General features: G+C 46.4%; 2 protein-coding genes across 2 annotated transcripts in view; both read left to right on the top strand.

Annotated features, from left to right (window-relative positions):
- Positions 1–7124, top strand: part of si:rp71-17i16.5 (phosphatidylinositol 4,5-bisphosphate 3-kinase catalytic subunit gamma isoform) — a 28710-nt gene extending 21586 nt beyond the window's left edge. Inside the window, exon 13 of the mRNA XM_061736856.1 lies at positions 1324–7124. Within this exon, the coding sequence (XP_061592840.1) occupies positions 1324–1581 (258 nt within the window). The 3' untranslated portion in view covers positions 1582–7124. The remainder of the gene's footprint in view (positions 1–1323) is intronic.
- A 10340-nt stretch (positions 7125–17464) lies between these two features.
- LOC133456441 (mucin-5AC-like) overlaps positions 17465–21670 on the top strand; it is a gene marked incomplete at its 3' end in the record, with an annotated part of 35861 nt that continues 31655 nt past the window's right edge. The window contains exon 1 of the mRNA XM_061734917.1: positions 17465–17560. Coding sequence (XP_061590901.1) covers positions 17465–17560 — 96 coding nt within the window. The remainder of the gene's footprint in view (positions 17561–21670) is intronic.

Raw genomic sequence — 21670 nt, 5'->3', positions numbered from 1 at the left:
TTTCTTTCTTTCTTTCTTTCTTTCTTTCAGGCTCATTTCCTTCCTTCCTTCCTTCCTTCCTTCCTTCCTTCCTTCCTTCCTTCCTTCCTTCCTTCCTTCCTTCCTTCCTTACTTCCTTCCTTCCTTCCTTCACGTACGTTGTGCGTGGATTTAACACAGAACCATAAATCATCTTTACACAAAAACTTCATCAATGGGAATTTATCGTTTTTAGCGCAGCCTTTTCAGTCATTGTTAAACACATGATCAGTGGCGAAACTACCATATATGCAGACAATGCAACTGCATAGGGGCCCGCACGTGTCCAGGGCCCGCACGCGCAGGACCTGGGGACGTGCGGACTTTTTTTTTTTTTTTTTTTTTTTTTTTACATCAATGTTATGGGCTGGTTATAAAGATATATCTACTTTAAATAAAAATTTTAATTCATAGATGATCTCGGATGATGCAGTGTGTAGTGCGCATGTGTAACCCATATTTGCGTAGAGGAAGAGTTGGCGAGTGAGGAGAGGAAAGGAGTTAAGGCTGATTTATGGTTCCGCGTTACACCAACGCAGATTACGGCGTAGGGTACGCGGCGACGCACACCGTACGGCGCGCGTCGCCGCGTACCCTACGCCGCGGAACCATAATTCAGGCTTGAGAGTTGAACTGTTGTCAGGAATTAATTAATGACTTTGCCCAGCGGAAGGCCCGGAAAGTCAAACTGTAATTGTAAGTAATGACCCATTATTATTAATATTTGTTATAGTGATAGTGTATCACTAGTTTGTTTGTGTTTATGCGTGTTTATGATGTTTTTATTTGTGGTGTGCCGCCGTGCCACCAAATTTCGATCTGTGCGCTGTGTGGGTTTATTCTCAGCTGTTGGCACTGCCGGTGTTCCGTCTCACACCGGCGCACTGTGTGCGTTATGCTGTTGGTTATATGTGCTATATATATGGGATTTTTTTTTAAACATATCTATCTGTGCTGTGGTTGTGTTAAGGGTTAAAGCTGTCAGTAGTGCCCGTTGTCATTTGAATGGTGATGCATCTGCTGTGAGATTGCGTCAATCACAGCATGTCTGTTTTACATTGTGATGGGCAGGGCCCGGTTTAATGATCTTGCATCGGGGCCCGGTGCTGAGTTGTTTCGCCACTGCACATGATCATTGGTTTTGTGTGAAATGTCACTGCTCTGCACAATGTTTTTTGGTGTTCTTTTTGTGTTGTCATGATTGAATAAACTTCATTCATTCACTTTAGCGTAACACACGACGACTGAACGTAACTAACAGCTGTTGTTCCCCCTCCTGCCCCCCGTCCCCCGTGTCTCCACCAGGACACGTGCAGCCAGGCCTACCTGCTGCTGCGTTCCCACTCCCGCCTGCTGGTGACGCTGTTCTCCCTCATGCTGCTGACGGGGATCCCGGAGCTCAGCGCCGCCGAGGACCTGCTCTACCTGCGGGAGGCGCTGCAGCAGGAGCAGACGGAGGCCGAGGCCAAGGAGCACTTCCTGCAGCAGATCTCCGAGTGTGAGAGGCTGGGCTGGACCGTGCAGGCCAACTGGTGGATCCACATGATGGCAGGAATCCGGTAGCCTCCAGCCTCGGCCCGAGTGCAGAGGCTGCAGACGGACACTTCCTCCCTAAAAGATCCACTCCGACGTTACATTGACTTGTCTACCAGAATCATAAGAATTAATCATCGTCTATGTCTTAAAATCATCCTGTTTTCCTTTGTTCTGTTTCATTTCTGCATCGAGACGTCTGATTCAAGACTCAAGATTCTCTTTATTGTCATTGTAACAAGTGCAACGAAAGGTAGGGTGCAGGCCTTCAGTACAACAAAAAACAGAGTGCAATATTAACAATAAATATATAAAACAATATGAAAACAATATAAAAACAACTGTTGTGCCACAGCGGGTTAGCTTGGCTGATCAGTTATCGAAGGGTTATTAATAATTTTATTAATAATTATTAATAATTAATAAAGTCAACTATTTATCAAATTGAATGACCAATATGATAAATAAAATCATCGGGGCACCACCCTGGGCCTTAATCCAGGGAAATGATAACTTTTAACAGCAGAAAATCAGTCTCAAAATAGGGATTATCCACCAGAACACAGTAAGAGCTGTTATTACTGGTGAATAATGTTGAAGGCGTGCAGTTCGAGCACTGGCTCTGTTCAAACAATCAGTTGTGACCAAAATTGCATGAAACAACAACAACCACTCATTAAAAATCAATCAGAATGTATTTACATACGGGTATCAAAGCAGGTGTAAATAAATACCCAAATAAATCCTGATGGCACACTACATTATTATAAAACCATTAATTAACCAGAAAACATCAATAGAAATGAAATGAAACTTAAATGCATGGAATGAAAAAGAAATCAAAGCAATAATAAAGATGATAAAGAACATCTACAGTTCAAGCATTTAAAGCTGGCGGGGCTTCTGTGGTATTTAAAGATGGCGGAGCCCCCTTTGGGCCACGTGCGATCAGACCAGATGGCAAACGCAGCATTTAAAACGTGCCTACGGCAGAAAACAACGAATACCAAATAATCAACACGATAATGATAACAATGATGATGGTGTATGCGGTAATCTCAGTTCGGAACACAGATTTAGCTCTGAAACGCTCCAAGTTACTGATAACCAGGGCTCACGACTTCACACTCAGTTCTGAACCGCTCTTAAGTCCTACTGATCACCAGGACTCATGAGCTCACGTCTCCTCGGGATCCGGATCGGGTGCCTGCGGGCTTTGTCGACTGGGGTCGCGGTCCTGCTGGGGAACTTCCCAGTCAGTCTCTCGCGTCCCGTCCCTTCCCCTGAAACGGATTAGACAGCGGCGGGGCCGCCTCGTGCCGGGCGTTGCTTCCGGACCAAGGGAGGCTCTCACGCATTCCTAGGCGCGGCGGGGGACCGGTCATTCGTTGCCGTGCGTCCCTGCTCGCCGGTCGCCGACGCGCGGCCGTCCGGGCCCCGGGAAAGCTCACAACCGGGCGAGATGCCGGCCGTCCGCTGTTGTGCAACTCAGGTAGCTTGGCTGATTAGTTATCGAAGGGTTATTAATAATTTTATTAATAATTAATAAAGTTGACTATTTACCAAATTGAATGATCAATATGATAAATAAAATCCTCGGGGCACCACCCTAGGCCTTAATCTAGGGAAATGATAACTTTTAACAGCAGAAAATCAGTCTCAATATGATTTGAATTATCCTGCAGAACAGCAAATCTTACTATATCTTACAGAATAACAATGAAGGCGTGATATCCGAACACTAGGCTCTGCTTAAACAAATCAACTTGTGACCAAATCTTGCATGAAATAACAACAACCACTCATTAAAAATCAATCAGGATTTATTTACATACAGGTGTCAAAAGATGATAAATGGATACCCAATAAATCCCGATGGCAGAACTTAAGTATTATAAAAACAATTAATTAACTAGAAAAACATCAATAGAAAAATATGACATGAAAGTTAAATGCATGGAATGAAAAAAAGAAATCAAAGCAATAATAAAAATGATATCACGAACATGTACAGTTTAAAATATTGCAGTGTTTAGAGGGTCGTATTTTAAAGATGGCGGAACCCTCTTTAAGCCACGTGCAAATCTAGACCGGATGTTACTCCCGGTGTTTTAAACGTGACTACGGCAGAAAACAGCGCTTTAAAACATGAATGACTAGCAGAAAGTAGTGACTACAAATTAATGAAAACAGTCCTTATAATGATGCTGATGTAATCTCAGCTCTGAACACAGATTTAGCTCTGTAACACTCCCAGTTAAACTCATACACCCAGGTCTCAAAACCTCACGCCTCCTCCGGTCTCCGGGTGCCGATCAGGGGTTCCTGCCGGGTCTTTGGTCGGAGTCCGATCCAAGAGAGTCCTCCCGCCTCTCCCGCTCCTCCTCCTGACTCTGGAATCACGAGAGGACGGGGGTACAGCTGAAGCAGCCGGCGCTCCAGCCCCGGTCCGGAGGCTATCACGTCGTCTCGGGGGCGCGCGGGGCCAGTCTACTTCTTCTGAGTGCTGGTGCCCGTCGGCCTGAGCGCGTGGCCACGGGACGGGCGGCGGGATGCGTCTCGGTTCTGCGCGGGGCAGGCTGTCCACAGGTCCTTTCAGGTGAAGTTTAAGAGCAGAGGAACGGGTCTCACCCTGGGCCGGGGCCGAGCTTCGAAGCGGCTTCCCCCCCCTTTCCAGCTCCCAGGGACCGGGGATACGTGAAGCAGGACTCTGGATGAAAAGTTGAGACCGAGAGCTGATGGGGGCGGCTCCGCGCACCGCGGCTTCAACGGGCTGCAGGTCCAACGGAGCGGCCCGATGGGGGCCTTACACCTCCCCCCAGCCGGGGAGAGAACGGAAGATGGGATCTTGGCCCAGAGCCAAACGATCCAGCTCGGATGAGATCTAGTGGAGAAGGAAAGAGATGCAGCCGGCGCTGTCTGCGCCGCGGGCCCTCGCTGATCCGCCGGCCAGACCACGCCGCAGATCCCCCCCTTTGGGGGGGGGAAGGCCGTGGTCCCTTTGGCCCGGAGCCAAAGGTGCACGAACTGACCCACTGGTTGATGAAAGAAAAAAGAGAGCGATGAACGCGCAGCGTTGCGTTTTGATCCTACGCGCGCTGCGGTGACGTCATCGGTGCCTCATTGCGATTGGATGCGCGCCGCTTGTAGGCGCCACCCCCCCCCACGCAAGGCATGCTGGGGGTTGTAGTTCCTGGCCAGGCTGCCATTTTTGGAGGCACATTACAGCCGATTTTCAGCTGAGTCATTTCAAAGTTGAATGTACACATTCACAAAATGTAAACATACATTTATAAGTTCAGAGTTCACATGGCCAAATGGGTGAGCACAACACCGCCCAGGAAACCGTCCCGATTCCTGCGCGATCAGTAAACAGGGGCTCGGACGGGGAAAGGGGCTTCAGTCGGAGCGTTCAGTCGCAGCGGTGTCCCAATCTGATGGCCGGGAGCGCGTGGGCGTCGTGAGCTCGGATCTGTAAAACTTAAACAGGACAGAGTTAAGTGGGAGCCGGAGGGATCCTCCGGGGATCGCGGCTCCGTGGACCGCAGGTCCAACCGGCGGGCTCGATCCGATGCGGGCCTCACGCCTCCCCCCAGCCGGCGGGAGAAAAGGAGATGGGATCTTGGCCCGGAGCCAAAGATCCAGCTCCGATGAAAGGTGGTGTGGAAGAGAGCGAATGGGCGTCAGGCTGCTCATCTTTATAGTCTTTTTGGGGCGGGACTGGCCAGCAGGCAGTGCCCCCCTTTTTTTTGGTCGTGCAGAGGCCTGGCTTTGTGCTCCGCTGCGTCCGACCCCCCCCCAGGTGTCATAAACCCCAGGGAGTCTGTTCTCTGGCAGGAACCCTGTTGGTTTCTGGGGTTCCATTGTGTTTGACCCCCTTTAGGTGTCATAAACCTTAGTCCTGGCTCCGGGGGACTTTCTCTGCTTGCTTTGATCTGGGGCCGTGCAGCGGGGGTCATAAGCGGACCATCTCGAGCCAGGCCGCGGGGGTCATAAACTGGCCAGGAAGTTAGCAGCAGGGGCGGTAAAACTCTTGCTTTCAGGAAGAAGGCCGACGTCTGGCTTTCACCGGAATTTGATGATCATGAAATGTTCATCCGATCGCACATGTCATGAATTCATCGTCATATGTTCACATGGGCGGTAGCCCAACACAACAATATAAAAAGAATATAAAAACAATATACAGAATGTTTGAGGCATTTATGGCTCTGACAGTGGTTGGGAAAAAGCTGTTTTTCAGTCTGTTTGTCCTGGATTTGATGGCCCTGTAGCGTCTTCCTGACGGCAGTGGCTCAAACAGGTAGTGGCCCGGGTGGGATGAGTCCTCCATGATGGTGTTGGCTCTCCTGAGGCAGTAAGAGCCGTGAAGGTCCACAAGTGTGGGGAGAGGGTTAGCACCCTAGGACCTTCTCAGCCATTCTGGTGACCCCCTGGAGCTAAGTCCTTTTAGCCACTGTGCAGCTAAACCATGAGCAGAGGCAGCAGGTGAGGATGCTCTCCATGGTGGAGCGGTAAAAAGACACGAGCAGCCTGAGGATTATCAGGAAGTGGAGTCTCTGTTGTGCCTTTTTTACCACCTGTGTGGTGTTCTCGTTCCAGGTCAGTTTATCCTCTAGTTCAGTGTCTCCCAACCTGGGGTCCGCACCCCCCCTGGGGGGGCGCCAGAGATCTCTGGGGGGGCGCAAAACTTCGTAATAACACACATAATGGAATACAGTAACCCGTGATAGGTGAAATCCGCGAAGTAGCAACCTTTTTTTTTTTTTTTATTACAATTATTATACAAGGCTTCAAATAGCGGAGATCAGAACGGGAGAAAATGAAAAATGATTATGAAAAAAAAATACAATAAGTATAGTAGGACAGAATGTCCGTCTTTGAATAATTTTTGTTTTTTGTCGAGATATTCAACACTTAATCATACTACTACTCCGACAGGTTGTTAAAGGCAAAATGTTTTTGCTCTCATATTAATTTTTCAGAAATATTTTTATGTCCTTGCAATTATTTTTTGTGCATATTTTATACATTGGTGACACAAAATGAAGGCAAGGAAAACAAAGTCGTATGTATACAGGGTAAACCAAAGAGAAAAGTATCAAAAAAACATAATTAATGTTCATTTTTTAAATTAAAGATTTGTAATGAATCACTTAAATTTTTTGGTGCTAGTGCGTACGGGTCACGGGGCCCGGCTGGTGTTAGACACAAGTAGGGGGGGGACAAGGAAAAAAGGTTGGGAACCACTGCTCTATGTGGACCGCGTGGAAGCGGAAGTCACTGACCCGTTTCCACACAGGTCTCACCAATGTTAACGGGCTGAATGTCCATTTTGTTTCGCCTAAAGTCTATAATTAGCTCCTTTGTTTTGGATGTGTTCAGGAGTTATTTTCTTTACAACACGCAGTCAGCTGTTGCACGTCATCGCGGTATGCGGATTCATCACCTCCAGTGACGCAATGTGATGTAAATTCTGACAGCTTGATTAAATCTACTGAAATCTGGCTTATCTCTGAAGTCTTATTCTTGGTAACGTAGAAGCGCTCAGTTTCAGTCCAGATATTCACCTCGTGGGAAAAAACATATTATAGAATATGTGGCAGGGTGGGGGGGGGGGGGTGCCTCGCAGGCGGTGGGTTGCCTCCCTCCTGCTTCTCCCCTCTGTGGGGTTGTCGGTGGCCTGGTTTCCGGGCTCTTCCGTGTCGGCCTCTGGTCTCGCGGGTGGCGGGGTTGCTCCCCCCCCTCCCCCACTATAGATACACTTCAGGTAGAGCTTTGTTTGATTTATTACACACACACACACACACACACACACACACACACACACACACACACACACACACACACACACACACACACACACACACACACACACACACGCATGATCATATACATACACACACACACACACACACATAGACATACACACTGGCTTGTTCACCTGCATGCTGGCTCTCTAGTTTTTGGGGTTAGGTATCGGTAGCGGTAGCTTAGCTCAGACTGCGATCAGATCTCAAGATTTAGGTCGATTGCTGTTGCTGTTTTGGTTGGCTCCGTGCCGGTTTCGTGTTTTGTTTGTGGTTTTTTGTTGCAGATTTCCAGTGCTTGACGTGTGTTTCCGTGTGTTCCTGCTTCCTGGATTGGCAGTGGATGTCGTCACCCCCCCCTTGGGGCACAGGTGGCCCCAATCAACCTCTCCACCCTGCCTGCCTTGATAAGGCACGGCTGCACAGCAGAAAGAGGTTCTCGTCTCCCTGTGAAGGTACTGCTTGACGTGTGGCGGTGTGTTCTGGAGAATGAAAGGAGTTCCTGCACTGAAACCTGTGTCCTCTGTCCTGTCGGTCGGCCCCCGTAGCACTCGCCGTGCTACAGAATATTTATAGGTTTTCATCCCCTGAAGTGTCAACACTGACTTGTTTTGATTTTTACAGCATGTATTATTACTGGTTTCCAATCAGAAGGGTCTGGAGCAGGGGGTCGGCAACCCAGGGCCCTTTAGCGCCGCCCTAGTGGCTCCTGGAGCTTTTTCAAAAATGTTTGAAAATGGAAATAGATGGGGGAGGGAAATATATTTTTTGTTTTAATATGGTTTCTGTAGGAGGACAAACATGACACAAACATTCTGAACGTTTTCCAATGCTGTAAAAATGTGTAGATTAAATATTACATTTCAACATTTCTGTTAACGAAGATTTGTACGGAAGAGTATTAGGGCCATGCAGGAGAAAAAATATTGGAGAGGGGAAGATTTTTTTTTTATTGTGCACTTCGAGAAAAAAGTGGAAATGTCGAGATTAATGTTGAAATACAATTTCAAGAATAAAGTCGAAATTTCGCCTTTTTTCAACAACATTTCAACATTAATCTCAACATTTCGACTTTTTTCTCTAAATTGTACTTCAACATTATTCTCAACATTTTGACTTTTTTCACAAAGTGCATAATGAAAGAAAAAATCTTCCTCCTCTAAAATATTATTTTAATATTCCGAGAACCAGGGTAGGTCAGGGTGAACTTGAAGCGACCCCGGAACAGCACCCACCGAGCCTGGCGTGAGTTCAATCGTCGAGCCGACTGGCAGGTAAGAGAGGTTCTTGTGGTCTGTCCATACCACAAAAGGGTGTGTGGCCGCTTCCAGCCAATGTCTCCACTCCTGTAGAGCGAGGACCACAGCCAGTAGGTCCCTGTTGCCCACGTCGTAATTCCTCTCTGCTGTTGAGAGCCGATGCGAAAAAAAGGCGCAGGGGTGAATCTTTTGGTCTTTAGGGGAACGCTGAGAGAGCACAGCACCAACGCCAGTGTCGGAGGCATCAACTTCCACCACAAACTGAAGAGAGGGATCTGGATGGGTAAGCACAGGTGCAGAGGTGAAAAGGCCTGACTATAATTGCGGATGAACCTCCTATAGAAGTTAAAAAAAAACAAAAACCTCTGCAGTTGCTTTCTGGTGGAAGGGATCGGCCACTCAGCAACTGCTTGTACCTTGGCCGGATCCGCCCTCAACAGTCCCTTCTCCACCATGAAACCAAGGAAACTGACTGAAGCGGCATGGAAATCGCACTTCTCCGCCTTTACAAAAAGTCTGTTCTCCAATAGTCTTTGCAGCACCAGACTCACATGTTGCACATGTTCATCAACGTCTCTGGAAAAGATCAAAATGTCATCCAGGTATACAAACATGAATATGTCAAGCATATCCCTTAAAACATCATTAATGAGTGCTTGGAAAATGGCTGGGGCATTGGTTAAACCGAAGGGCATGACCAAATATTCAAAGTGGCCGAGTGGAGTGTTGAAAGCTGTCTTCCACTCATCTGGTCATCCCTCTGGTCATCCCGCTGTTGCTTCCACATGACTGCTGTGTGCTGCTGACGTCCCTGACCCCCAGTCTGACCCTCGGCAGGAGGGTCCCCCCTTATGAGCCTGGTCCTGGTCCAGGTTTCTTCCTCCTAAAGGGGAGTTTTTCTTGCCACTGTTTGGCTTAAGGTTTTTCTGGGGGTTTTTATGGGGTCTGGGGGCGCAGGAGATGAGGGGACCCTTGAGGGGATGGCTGAATGTAGACAGTGAGAGTGGCAGAATGTACTCCAATTGATGATGGAATCCGAATCAGAATCAGAATCATCTTTATTGGCCAGGTTCGAACATTGTCCAACAAGGAATTTGACTCCGGTAATTTCGCTCTTTGGTGATAAAATAAAATAAACAATAAAACAAATGTGGTATTTCTATGATACAGAATAAACAGTATAAACATTTAAGGTGCAGCAGTTTGAGGTAGAGAGAGAAAAGAAAAGAAAAAGGGACAGTTCTGAATAAAAATAAACATAACCTATTTACAATTTTACAGGGCAATTATACAAAAAAATACAAAAGATTATACAAATTATACAAAGAAATACACAGTGAGGGGTGCAGCTGAGTGAGGCAGACATGGTTATCAAGGAAGGTGCTAGATGATTTTTTGCACGTGATTGGTTACTCTGAGACTCTATTATTTGTGGGAGTTCATCGGGGAGGTGGTCTAGGTGGTTACCTGAAAGCTGGAAGGACAAGGGAGCAGTACGGTGAGTGACGCAAGCTAGTAACTGTCCATTTAAGCCAAGAACGGCCTTCGGCACAAGGAGGGTCTCTGTGGGCAGATTGGGTACAAAATCCCAATTGGGTTGGGTACAAAATTCAGAGTCGATAAAATTGTCGTCTGCTCCACTATCGACCAAGATTTGCACAGGTACAGAGTTCTGAGGGAAACATAGCATACCTTGCATTTGAATCCGGCTGGAGGGTGTGGTTGAGGAAGTGGTACGGCTCATCAGTGTCCCTCCGGTGGCTGATGAGCCCGCTCTTTTGGCAGCTGGGGGCAGGAGGCGAGGAAATGGCTGGACTGAACGCACTAAATGCAAAGCCGGTGCCTCATTCTGCGTTCACGTTCGACTTGTGAGAGCTTCATCCTCCCCAACTGTATAGGTTCCTCAAGGCAGTGGGAGAAGGAAAATCCTGGACCTGGAGCTGGTGCTGGAACTGGAACTGTGTGCCGGGGGGTGTCGAGTGGAGCAGCAGAAGACGGCGAGTTGGTCCGAGCAGCTGGAGGGGGGAGAGCCGGTCTTCCTATCCTCTCCCTATGTCTTTCTCGTAGCCTGTTATCGAGACGGATGGCTAAGGAAATCAGTTCATCCAGAGACTCGGTCTCATCACTTGCAGCTAGTTCGTCTTTGATTTATCAGCTTATCCCTTAAAAAAGACGCTCTGTAAAGCGGTTTCATCCCATCCACTCTTGGCTGCCAGAATGCGGAAATCAATGGCGTATTGGGAGACCGGAGCGGAACCTTGGCGTAGGGAAAGAAGCCGATCACCAGCCTCCTTACCCTGGACCGCGTGATCAAACACCTTCCGCATCTCTGAGACAAAGGAGTGATAAGATTGAATGACCGCAGAATTATTGGAGATGGCTAAAGCCCAAGAGGACGCCCGGTCAGACAACAAACTCATGACAATGACTTATCAGTAGCATAGGAACTGCTGATCGAACACAAAATAACACTGGTGCAGGAACTGGCTACATGTCCCTAGCTCACCCGAATATCTGACCGGAGTGGGGATGAAGGGTTCACGGGAAAAGCTGGGTGAAGGGGCTGATGGAACTGCAGCGGGAGCTGAAGAGGCTTGTGTATTCCCGTGAGGAGCCAGGTTGGAGAGCTGGGTGACAATCGGATCCAGACAACTGCCGAGCTGGGAGACATTGGCGGTGAGGTTCTGAACAGAGTCCATCACTCCGTGGATTGCCTTTTCTCGTTGGCTAACACGAGCACCTTAAAGTGCCAGAGCCTGCCGAAAACTTTCTGTCTCTGCGGGGTCCATTGTTGGCCCGATTATTCTGTCACGTATCGGTTTGGTGTTTGGAACCCCAGAATGCAGAGACAGAGACAAAGGCAGTTTTAACGTATTTATTGGTAAACACAGCATTTCCAAAAACGGAGAACGAGGCAGGTGAAGGTGGCGGAGGACACGGCCGAGCACGGGTAGACGGTGAAGCTCACGCAGGTTGATCAGGCACGGCAGAGAGGCACCCCGTTATCTGCACAAAATCCCAGGAATGATTAAGAGTGAAGACTGTACACAAAAGTCACTAGTAACTGAAGCCACTACCATACCAGTTGCAACGGAATAATCTGGCACAGGCGTGGTGTCTTGGCCAGGCTTTATAGATTGTCTGGGATGAGAACCAGGTGTGCTTCGTTGAGCATGCCAGCCTGACCCACGTTAGCACAGGAAGAACATGCAAACTACTGTATACAGAAACGCCCCATGTGAGATTTGAAACTTGAGCATCTTGATGTGACACAACAGTATCAATCACTAAGCCACTATGCTGTCCTATGTAATGCCATGTAATACCAAACATTATATATACATTAAAATATTTGATTAAATGTGGTTGAAAGCAATTATTTGTCTGAAGTTACTGCTAACACTGACAAAATATAATCCTGTCACTTTTGTTGCCTCAGGCTTAGAATATGGCATTTCGTGAGTGACTCAGATTTGCAGGCTACGGTTACAACTCAGAGTAGAACAATGCAGCGTCATCATCTCATCATCATCATCATCTCCACCTCCAACCACTTTCCCATCACGATCACTCACTATTCCTGGGAGAGGTGTAAAACACTGGGGGGGAAAAAGACTCCACTTCCTTAAACCAGTTCTCATGAAAAGTGGTGTCCAGCGATGCAGAAAAAGAAAGAACAAAGCATTATCGAAATGAAATCCCTTTAAGCCATTTTGTTCTCCAAAAATAAAAGGGTAAACTGTTAAAGGTTCTGGCCAAATCAGGTGGTCACATTTTCTCTTTTTTTTTTTATTAACATACAGTACAAACAGCAACAAAAGACGACATTGAGTTACAATGATATGTATCTAGGTGTGTGTGTGTGTGTGTGTGTGTGTGTGTGTGTGTGTGTGTGTGTGTGTGTGTGTGTGTGTGTGTGTGTAAATAATATAATGAAAGTAGATAAATAAATGAAGAATATTAATTTGAAAAATAAATAAATAAATAAAAAAATAAATAATTATCATATAGAGTGATATAATATAGCACGATATAATATAAATGTATGTAATACTATAATAGAATATAATAATATAATATCCTAATATAACATAATAATTTTTATAATATTATAACATATAACAAAATTATATCACCATACTATAATATATAACAATATAATAATACTATAGTTTAACATCCCATGAGATTTCATAACATAATATAATAATACACACTATAAAACAATATATCCTGATAATGCCAATGTGGCAGGGTGGAGGAGCTACAGCCACTCAGGCTGATGGGACACAGGTGTGTCCCGTCAGCCTCTCCACCCTGCCTGCCTTATAAGGGAGGGCTGGACAGCAGCAAGGTGCGGAGGAGCTCCTGCTGACACTGGGAAGCTGCTGCGTCTGTGGGATAGGTGCTTGTGCACGTGTGGCGGTGATCTTGTTTAATAAAGGGTTCTGCACTAAACTCTGTGTCCTCTCTATCCTGTCGGTCGGGCCCCCGTAGCACTCGCCCTGCTACACTGGCCCCCAACATGGGGCCCGACGGGATGGAGGAGGGAGGCACGGAGCGGGCCCTGGGGGCGCTCGCCCATGCTATGGCGGACCTGGCCGCCCTGCTCCGTGACCAGGGCAAGCAGCAGCTTGCGACGCTGGAAGCGCTTGTGGCCGTGGAGCGACCAACCCCTTCGCCACGCCGGAGGTTTGCTGCAGCAGCGCGGGAGGGGCTGGCGGCGCCGCAGCTGACAGGCTGGGAGGCAGAATCTGCGGGCGGCCAAGTGACGGCTCCTGAGATGGTGGGACCCCCGGAGCGGCCCACCCCGGCACCATGCCTGAGGTTCGCCGTGGCAGCGCTGGCGGGGCTGCAGCCGACCGGCCGGGAGGCAGTGGCTGCAGGCCGCCAGGCGATGGCTCCTGAGACGGAGTCGGAGGGGGCTGCGGAGGTGGAGGCAGACCAGCAGCCGGAGCAGGGCGACGTTACGGACAGACCCGTCGCCAGACCTCAGTCTTAAGGGGGGCATATCAACTGCATGGGGGGGCACACCATTACTTCAGCCATATATTCGCACAGCACTGATACACGTAGAGCCTGTACCAATAGGCTATACTCAGGGCAACAGGGTTGGTTTTGTTAGGACGCGTGCTTCAATTGATTCAAACGCTCACACTTAGGATCCGGGTCGGATATGCCAATCCATTTATTCCATATTCAGCAGTAGTCAAAACAAACGTAATTCCACTGTTTAAACATAAACTTAACAAGAACGCCTTTGCACGTCTTGTCTTCTTTGCACACCTTGCACGGTTTGTCTTCCCCCTGTCGCACCTGCGTGCAATCACCACCCAGGAAGGTTATAATGGGTAAGGCTAAACATGACGTCACCATAAAGGGGGTGACAATTCAAGATTCAGTTTAAATAAAACAAAATAAATCTAAGTATTTTGGCTCCAACAATCACGTTAAACATAACCAACAGCAAATATGACCAGCTATAGCATCATTCCTCGCAATTTTAATCATAACATCAAAGTATCCACAAAACATTGAAGCAAAAACATTGAAGCAATATCCACAAAACACTTGACTATGCAACATATGTAACACCAGAATCGTCTCTCAAACTGAAAAAGCAACACGACGGGTGCATTTTAAAACAGTCAACAGAGGGATATGCATTTCCATTACGCGCTCGCACACATACAGGACTGCCTCAGAAAATTAGAATATTGTGATAAAGTTCTTTATTTTCTGTCATGCAATTAAAAAAACAAAAATGTCATACATTCTGGATTCATTACAAAATCAACTGAAATATTGCAAGCCTTTTATTTTAATATTGCTGATTATGGTTTACAGTTTAAGATTCCCAGAATATTCTAATTTTTTGAGATAAGATATTTGAGTTTTCTTAAACTGTAAGCCATGATCAGCAATATTAAAATAATAAAAGGCTTGCAATATTTCAGTTGATTTGTAATGAATCCAGAATGTATGACATTTTTGTTTTTACAGAAAATCACAATATTCTAATTTTCTGAAACAGTCCTGCAGGCACACGCACTTTGATCCTACTTTTAGTGGAGGCAGCGCTGTCTTCTTATTACTCCATCCTGTGTCAGTACAGCGGGAGGCGGCGTTTCTCCGAGCTGAACCTCCTCATCAAAGAATCCTTCCACTGGGACTTGAACCTGTGAGTGAGGTCCTTTTCAAAGGCGAGTTGAATCAGCTGGGCCTTGCGTCTGTGCAGCATACTGCGCCGATGCTCCGAGAACACGTTTTTGAGCGTGGAAAATGAGTTTTCACACACTGCTGTGGAAGCTCCTAAAGTTAGGGCAAGGGTGTATGCTGTGACAACAGTCGGCATAGCCTGGAGAGCACAGTTGAATGTGCGAAGGATGTTGGCTATTGTCCATTTTCCATCTTCGGGGGGGACCGGGGTGTCGGTCATTTTCTTCGCCAAAAACTCACGGGCCACAGCATATTCCGATTCAACCACATCAGCTCCAGCCAATTCCAGTAGAGGGGTTACCTTTGATGGGTCCAGGAAATTATTCTCGGCCTCTGGATCCAGAGCAGCCAGTGCGCCTATGAGCTCGCTGCTGCGCTCTCCAAAACGCGCATCCATTTCTCCTTGCACAGCATCGATGACACTGTAAAATAGCCTCTTGAACTCGCTCTTTTCATCTATGTCACTCTGTGCTTGCCCAATGGTTTCTTCAACTGCAAATCCACAGAGGTTCTTGTTGACAGTGCGTCTTCTCTTGCTTGGACCGGGGCCGGTCACTGGCACAGCCGCGCTGGCCGTGACTGGAGGAGCGCAGAGATCCCATAGCGCAGCAAATTCCTTTTCTGTGCGCAGTGTCTTCACACAGTCAGAAGCGCTATTCACAAGAGTTACTGCAGTGAAAAAGTCCATATCTTTGGCCTGTAGTAGTTTGTTTGGCGGCTCAAAAAGTGACAACAGTTTCATGACAAGGTGCGCAATGAACAGAAAACTGTGCTGCGTAATGGCACGGAGCAGCCCTGTTGCCTCGACGCGTACCTCCGCTCCAAGGCCTCGTGTGTTCTCCACCTCGGTCAGTAATGTGAAAATGTCCTGAAAACTCTTCACCACAACTTTGACCGTTGCCAAGTGGCCAGTCCATCTCTGGTCCAAGAGACGTTTCAGGGTCTCGCCTTTGTACAACACAGCGACGGTTGGCTTCCTGATGAAGTTGTACAGCATGTTGCATACTCCAAAAAAATCCTCCACAGCTGCTTCACTGGACATAGCATGAATCACAACCAGATGAAGCTGGTGATTAAAGCAGTGAATGTATGGTATGTTGCGACCCAGCTTGTTTTGGAGCAATTTCTGCACACCACCATGCCTGCCAGACATGAGTGATGCGCCATCATAAACCTGGCTCAGAATTTTGTCTGTGCTGAGTCCAGCGCTAGTGAGTTCATCAATGATCACACCTGTCAGAGTCTCTGCATCACCTTTCTCAGACGTGGCCATCACCAAGAGGTGCTCACACACACCACAGTTTTCATCAACAAAACGCACCACAATGGAGATATTTTCTTGGCCTAAAGGATCCCTTGTGCCATCCACTTTAATTGAATACCAGCCATCCCCGACTTTTCTCACTATTTCCTCTGTCACAATTTTGCTCATCATTTCGATTATTTCGTTTTGTATCTGCGGGCTGGTATAGCGTGCATTTTGTGGGATTGTTTTTGTAATCCTCGTCAGTTCTGCGTCTTTGCGCATGGAGTACTCGAAAAGAGACAAGAACAGCCCCATGGAGCTATTGTCATCTTGCACACTGGCAAAACCAGCATTATCTCCACGTAACGGCAGTTGATTGACCACTAAAAACTCGATCATATCAATCACTGCTGACATGTAATACCGGTTGCGAGCCAGTTGTTCTGAATTTAAGAGAGTGGAAATCTCCTTTCCTGTCTCCCTACGTTTGTCAGAGTCCCTCCACATTGCTTCACACGCTAAGTGTTCCTTTGAAGCCCCATGCTTATTTAAGCCCTTGCCTGTTTCAATGGCATGCTTCCAGTCGTTATATCCCTTTATGGAGAAGGTCGCATCTGACGATGATCTGAATTTTCTGCAAGCAAAACAAAATGCTGCGTCCTTTTCTACGGAGTATTCCAGCCAGTCCCTGTTTAAGTACCAGCTGGAGGAAAATGATCGTTTTTTTGAGCCAAACATTGTGACAGGGTATTTTTTTAAGACAACCTGTTTGGGGTTGTCTGTGCCGAGATCACTCACAGATGCATCAGGCAGCTGTGGCCCCAATACTGCCCCAGTCGGGGGTGCACTTGACCGGCTGCCGGTAGCCTCCGCTCTGTGGCCGCTGCCGGGGGCGGGGTCGGGGGCGGGGTCGGGCTCTGCGGAGCTGCTAACGGGCTCCAGGTCTGGCTCAGACTGTTGTCCTCCGCAGGCAACATCAGGAAGTGTTGGTTCTGATTTGATCGTCGGTGGATTTTTAAACCACTTTCGTATATCCATGTCAACTAAATAGAAAGCCAGCAAAAACTAGACCGCAGCAGATTCATTCATAAATTCGAATGGCGCGGTAATGGTTATGACGTAGGCTATAGCCTTACGACGTATACGTCGTAATCTGACGTTGCCGTTGATCAAACATAAACACACCATTCTTTCTTCCATTATATTTTTAATATTTTAGTGATAAAGAAAGCAACATTAGTATTTTTAACAAAAAAATAATAAAATAAAGATAAAAAAATGTTTTGTTTCTTACGTGCCCCGCCCCCCACCCAGTGGGGGGGGCACACCCGTTGCTATGGGCGGGCCCGGCCCCCTATGGCCCGCCCATAGCGACGGGTATGGTTACGGAGGAGGCGGTCCTGGACACACCAGCTCTAGAGCAGTGCTGCACCGTGGAGGAGGCGGTCCTGGAGGCGGACCAGCGGCCGGCGCGGGTCCGCGTCATGGAGGAGGGGGTGGTCCTGGACGCACCGTCTGGCCCGAGGCCACCATCGGCCCGGTCCCGAGAGCGGTGTTCTCGGCGGTCGGCCCGACGCAGAGGACGACCCCCCGACCGTTCACGCTGGTCGGCCCGACGCCGAGGGCGGCCTCCCGACGGGTCCCGGTAGCCGTCCGGGCCAGGAAGGCCCGGGACGCAGTCGGCGGTTCCGGTCTTCCTCTCCCGCTCCGAGGATGCGGGGGGGGGGTAGGCTCAGCCGGACGGACCCCGGCACGAGTTTGGCATTGGGGGTGTGTGGCAGGGTGGAGGAGCTGCAGCCACTCAGGCTGATCGGCCACAGGTGTGTCCCGTCAGCCTCTCCACCCTGCCTGCCTTATAAGGCAGGGCTGGACAGCAGCAAGGTGCGGAGGAGCTGCTGCTGACACTGGGAAGCTGCTGCATCTGTGGGATAGGTGCTTGTGCACGTGTGGCGGTGATCCTGTTTAATAAAGGGTTCTGCACTAAACTCCGTGTCCTCTCTATCCTGTCGGTCGGGCCCCCGTAGCACTCGCCCTGCTACAGCCAAGAATAATTATTAGAATTAGAATTTGTAATCTATATATTGCAATGATGGTGGTCACATTTTCAATAACTCTTGCAGAAAAAAAAAAGCAAATGTTGCTGAAATTGTTTTTAGTTTTGGTTGAGTAAACTCCCTTAGTAGTGTTTAAAGGAATGAGATTGATTGCATGTCATTATTTCAAAACTTGTTAAACGTTTGCCTCTCCTCTTCCTCCGAGTGTGGAACGTTGGAAAACCGGTACGTCAGTGATGGATCTGCTGCTGATGCAGATGTCACTAGGATTTAAGTAACAGTACTTTAAGATTAATGCTGTGCTTAACGAGTTTAGTGCAAATGTCAATTTAGTTTGAAGCTTTATAGTGTGTTATCTAAATGTACGTTTAGTTGAAAGTCAATTTATTTTACACATCAAAATGCTGTAGAATCATTAGAACAGTTCTGGCTTTTGCTCCAACACACAGAACCTACCTCAGGGGTTTGTTCTCTATTTCTCTTATTTAAAGGATTTAAGCAGTGTTAATCCCAGGTATATTTTTGAACCAGCTCTGTGTTATTTTTGCTCCTTGCCACTCCTTCTGTTCTTGAGGTTAGAAATTGGTATTGTATGTTTTTGTCTCAATACATCGCAGGGTGTGGACAATTAGTCATGAATAATTCCTTTTATTAAACTATTCTGCGTCACACCTGCACGTGTCGTACACAGATGATTTCCGCCTGCCTGAGTGGTAACTCAGCATCCCTGTGAAAGGAAAATAATTGATGAATTTCCGATTCGGATTCTTTTGTAGTCGTCAGTCAACTAGTTGGATGGTGATTCTCTATATGATAAGATTCAGACCTGATTCACAACATAAAAATGATTGTCATCAGGGAGATGTAATGTAATTTAGTTTGGAGAATCTTTTTTTAAATGGTTTTTAATTAGGGCCCGAGCACTTACAGTGCGAAGGCTCTATTGTATCTGTAGGAATTTTTCTCGTTTTTATTTTTCTTCTTTCGATAAAAGGAGGGCCTTTTTTTCCCCTAAACGTGCCCCAAAAGTCACCAGATTTTGCATCAAGCCAGACCTGATGAAAAATGTGATATTTAAGTGTTTGCATTAATGGGCGTGGCCTAATGGCTCAACAGCGCCCTTAGAAAACTTTGTGCCTCAAGCCCCACAATACGGTTTGACGTACATGCATGAAAATCGGTACACACCTGTATCATGTCACAACTTAAAGAAAAGTCTCTTGGCGCCATGGCCGAAACCGGACAGGAAGTCGGCCATTTTGAATAATCGTTTAATTTTGGCGCAATTTATGCCACTTCTTCGGCCGTTAATACGTCCCGAACCGTAACGTGCACCCAGGTGTGTTATACATCAAAATGTGCGTCTCCATCTTGTGACGACGCGCATTACTTTTCTCAGTCAAAAGCGTTACCGTGGCGACGATAGACACCAAACAGTGCGCCCCCCCTTCATCTGATTGGTCCATATTTGATAGTTCCTACTTTCTGCCATAACTTTTGAATCGTTTGATATAAAGACTCGTGGGTGGTGTCATCGGACTCGGTATTGAGTACTTGACCTTCATTGGCCTGAATTAGCCCCGCCCCTTCTTCTGGTTGGTCGATATTTGATAGTTCCTATTTTCTGCCATAACTTTTGAATGGTTTTACATAAAGAGTCATGGGTGGTGTCATCGGACTTAGTTTTCAGTCCTTGATCTTTATGGGTGAAAATTGCACGCCCGAGGGCCTGTTCATCGCTGCTGGCAGCTTAAATTTTTTTTTATCTCTATACTATTTATATGTCTTTTGCAGATGAACTATACTTTAATATAAACTATAAACTACTATAATAGTTAGTCTCAAATATAGCTTGGTGGTAGATATGCTGCTATAGGCTTATGCTGCAGGGGGGCACCGACATGATCCACTGGGCGGTGCCTCTCACCCTTCTTCTCCTCTCCTCTTCCCTTCCTCTCTTCTCCATTTCCATTTTTATTTATTATAAATATTTCATAGCTATCATTTTTGTCCATCGCTCCTGTAGTTCCTTGTGCCGGCCCCCCTTTTTCTCTCTTTTGTGGAAGTTTGCAGGCCGGAGCCTCGGGAGCTGCGTTCTGGCCTGCGGTCCCGGTCCCCCCCCATCCCCAGTCATCCCGTTGCTGCTTCCACCTGCCTACGTGGATGTCTGCTGTTGCTGCTGACGCCAATTATGAGTAACGTTATTAAAGTTATTCTTATTGTCACCCATGTGACTGCAAAATATGATACAGTACATACTTTGGTACAAGCTCTGACGACATCTTAGCCAAGTACAATTGACAATGATATTTTTTCTTAAAGTAAGACAGGTTTGACTAGATTTATGGAATATCAGCTTATTTTTAGAGGGGCTGTTTTTGGCAGTGAAGGCAGTTCAGCAGAGGAAGAGGAACATGTAGCTTATTATAATGCTGGGAATGAAACAATAGCAAGTTGTAAAATTTGTAAAAAAAAAAAAAAAGAAAATGGCTCTAAGAAATAGTGGTTATACAATAAATTTATATTTATATGAAAAATGATGCGAAACAAAACACTGAGCTAGAGACACAGACAGAAGAGTTGAGAAATCCTGAAATTCCCTCTCCTTCTAAGGACAAATAACAAAACACATAAAGGTCATTAAAATGATTTCAGATTTTGCAACTTTACGCTTCCACCTTAATTAAAGGTTTATCAGTTAATCATTTTTTTTTGTCCTTATCAGTATACAGGACTGTCTCAGAAAATTAGAATATTGTGATTTTCTGTAATGCAATTAAAAAAACAAAAATGTCATACATTCTGGATTCATTACAAATCAACTGAAATATTGCAAGCCTTTTATTATTTTAATATTGCTGATCATGGCTTACAGCTTAAGAAAATTCAAATATCCTATCTAAAAAAAATTGAATATTCTGGGAATCTTAATCTTAAACTGTAAACCATAATCAGCAATATTAAAATAATAAAAGGCTTGCAATATTTCAGTTGATTTGTAATGAATCCGGAATGTATGACATTTTAGTTTTTTTAATTGCATTACAGAAAAAAAAGAACTTTATCACAATATTCTAATTTTCTGAGACAGTCCTGTATTATGATCAAACCTGGCTTTTGCAGTCACGTTACTGGAGTTGAAGAGCAAAGTATAATCCCATGTGATATGTTTAAGTACCTTTACATACAATCTGTTTCCCTTTTGTGGAAGCATCAGAAGACTTAGTAAACACACCTTGAAACACACCTCATCCAAGTTTGTCAAGTATTGATACAAGAAAGGCTATGAAAACAATAAAAAATAACATTGCTGTTTTTACCCATGCGTCACCACTTAAAACAGGTTCATGAAAGATTGAGTTTACTTTTCTGAGTTCTTATTTAAGTCCACTGAAAAAACAGAATAAAAACACGCCCCGTGTTTCTTGGGTGACACGTGCAGTATAAAGAGTGTTCTCCAGCTCGTGAGGTTTAGTGTCCAGGAAAACTAATCTGCTGCATTCACCTGTTCTTTGTGATGAAGCTGATATT

The sequence above is a fragment of the Cololabis saira genome, chromosome 12, assembly GCF_033807715.1.
Source record: "Cololabis saira isolate AMF1-May2022 chromosome 12, fColSai1.1, whole genome shotgun sequence".
In the NCBI taxonomy this organism is placed as follows: domain Eukaryota; kingdom Metazoa; phylum Chordata; class Actinopteri; order Beloniformes; family Belonidae; genus Cololabis; species Cololabis saira.
This window is presented reverse-complemented; position numbering and strand designations above follow the sequence as displayed.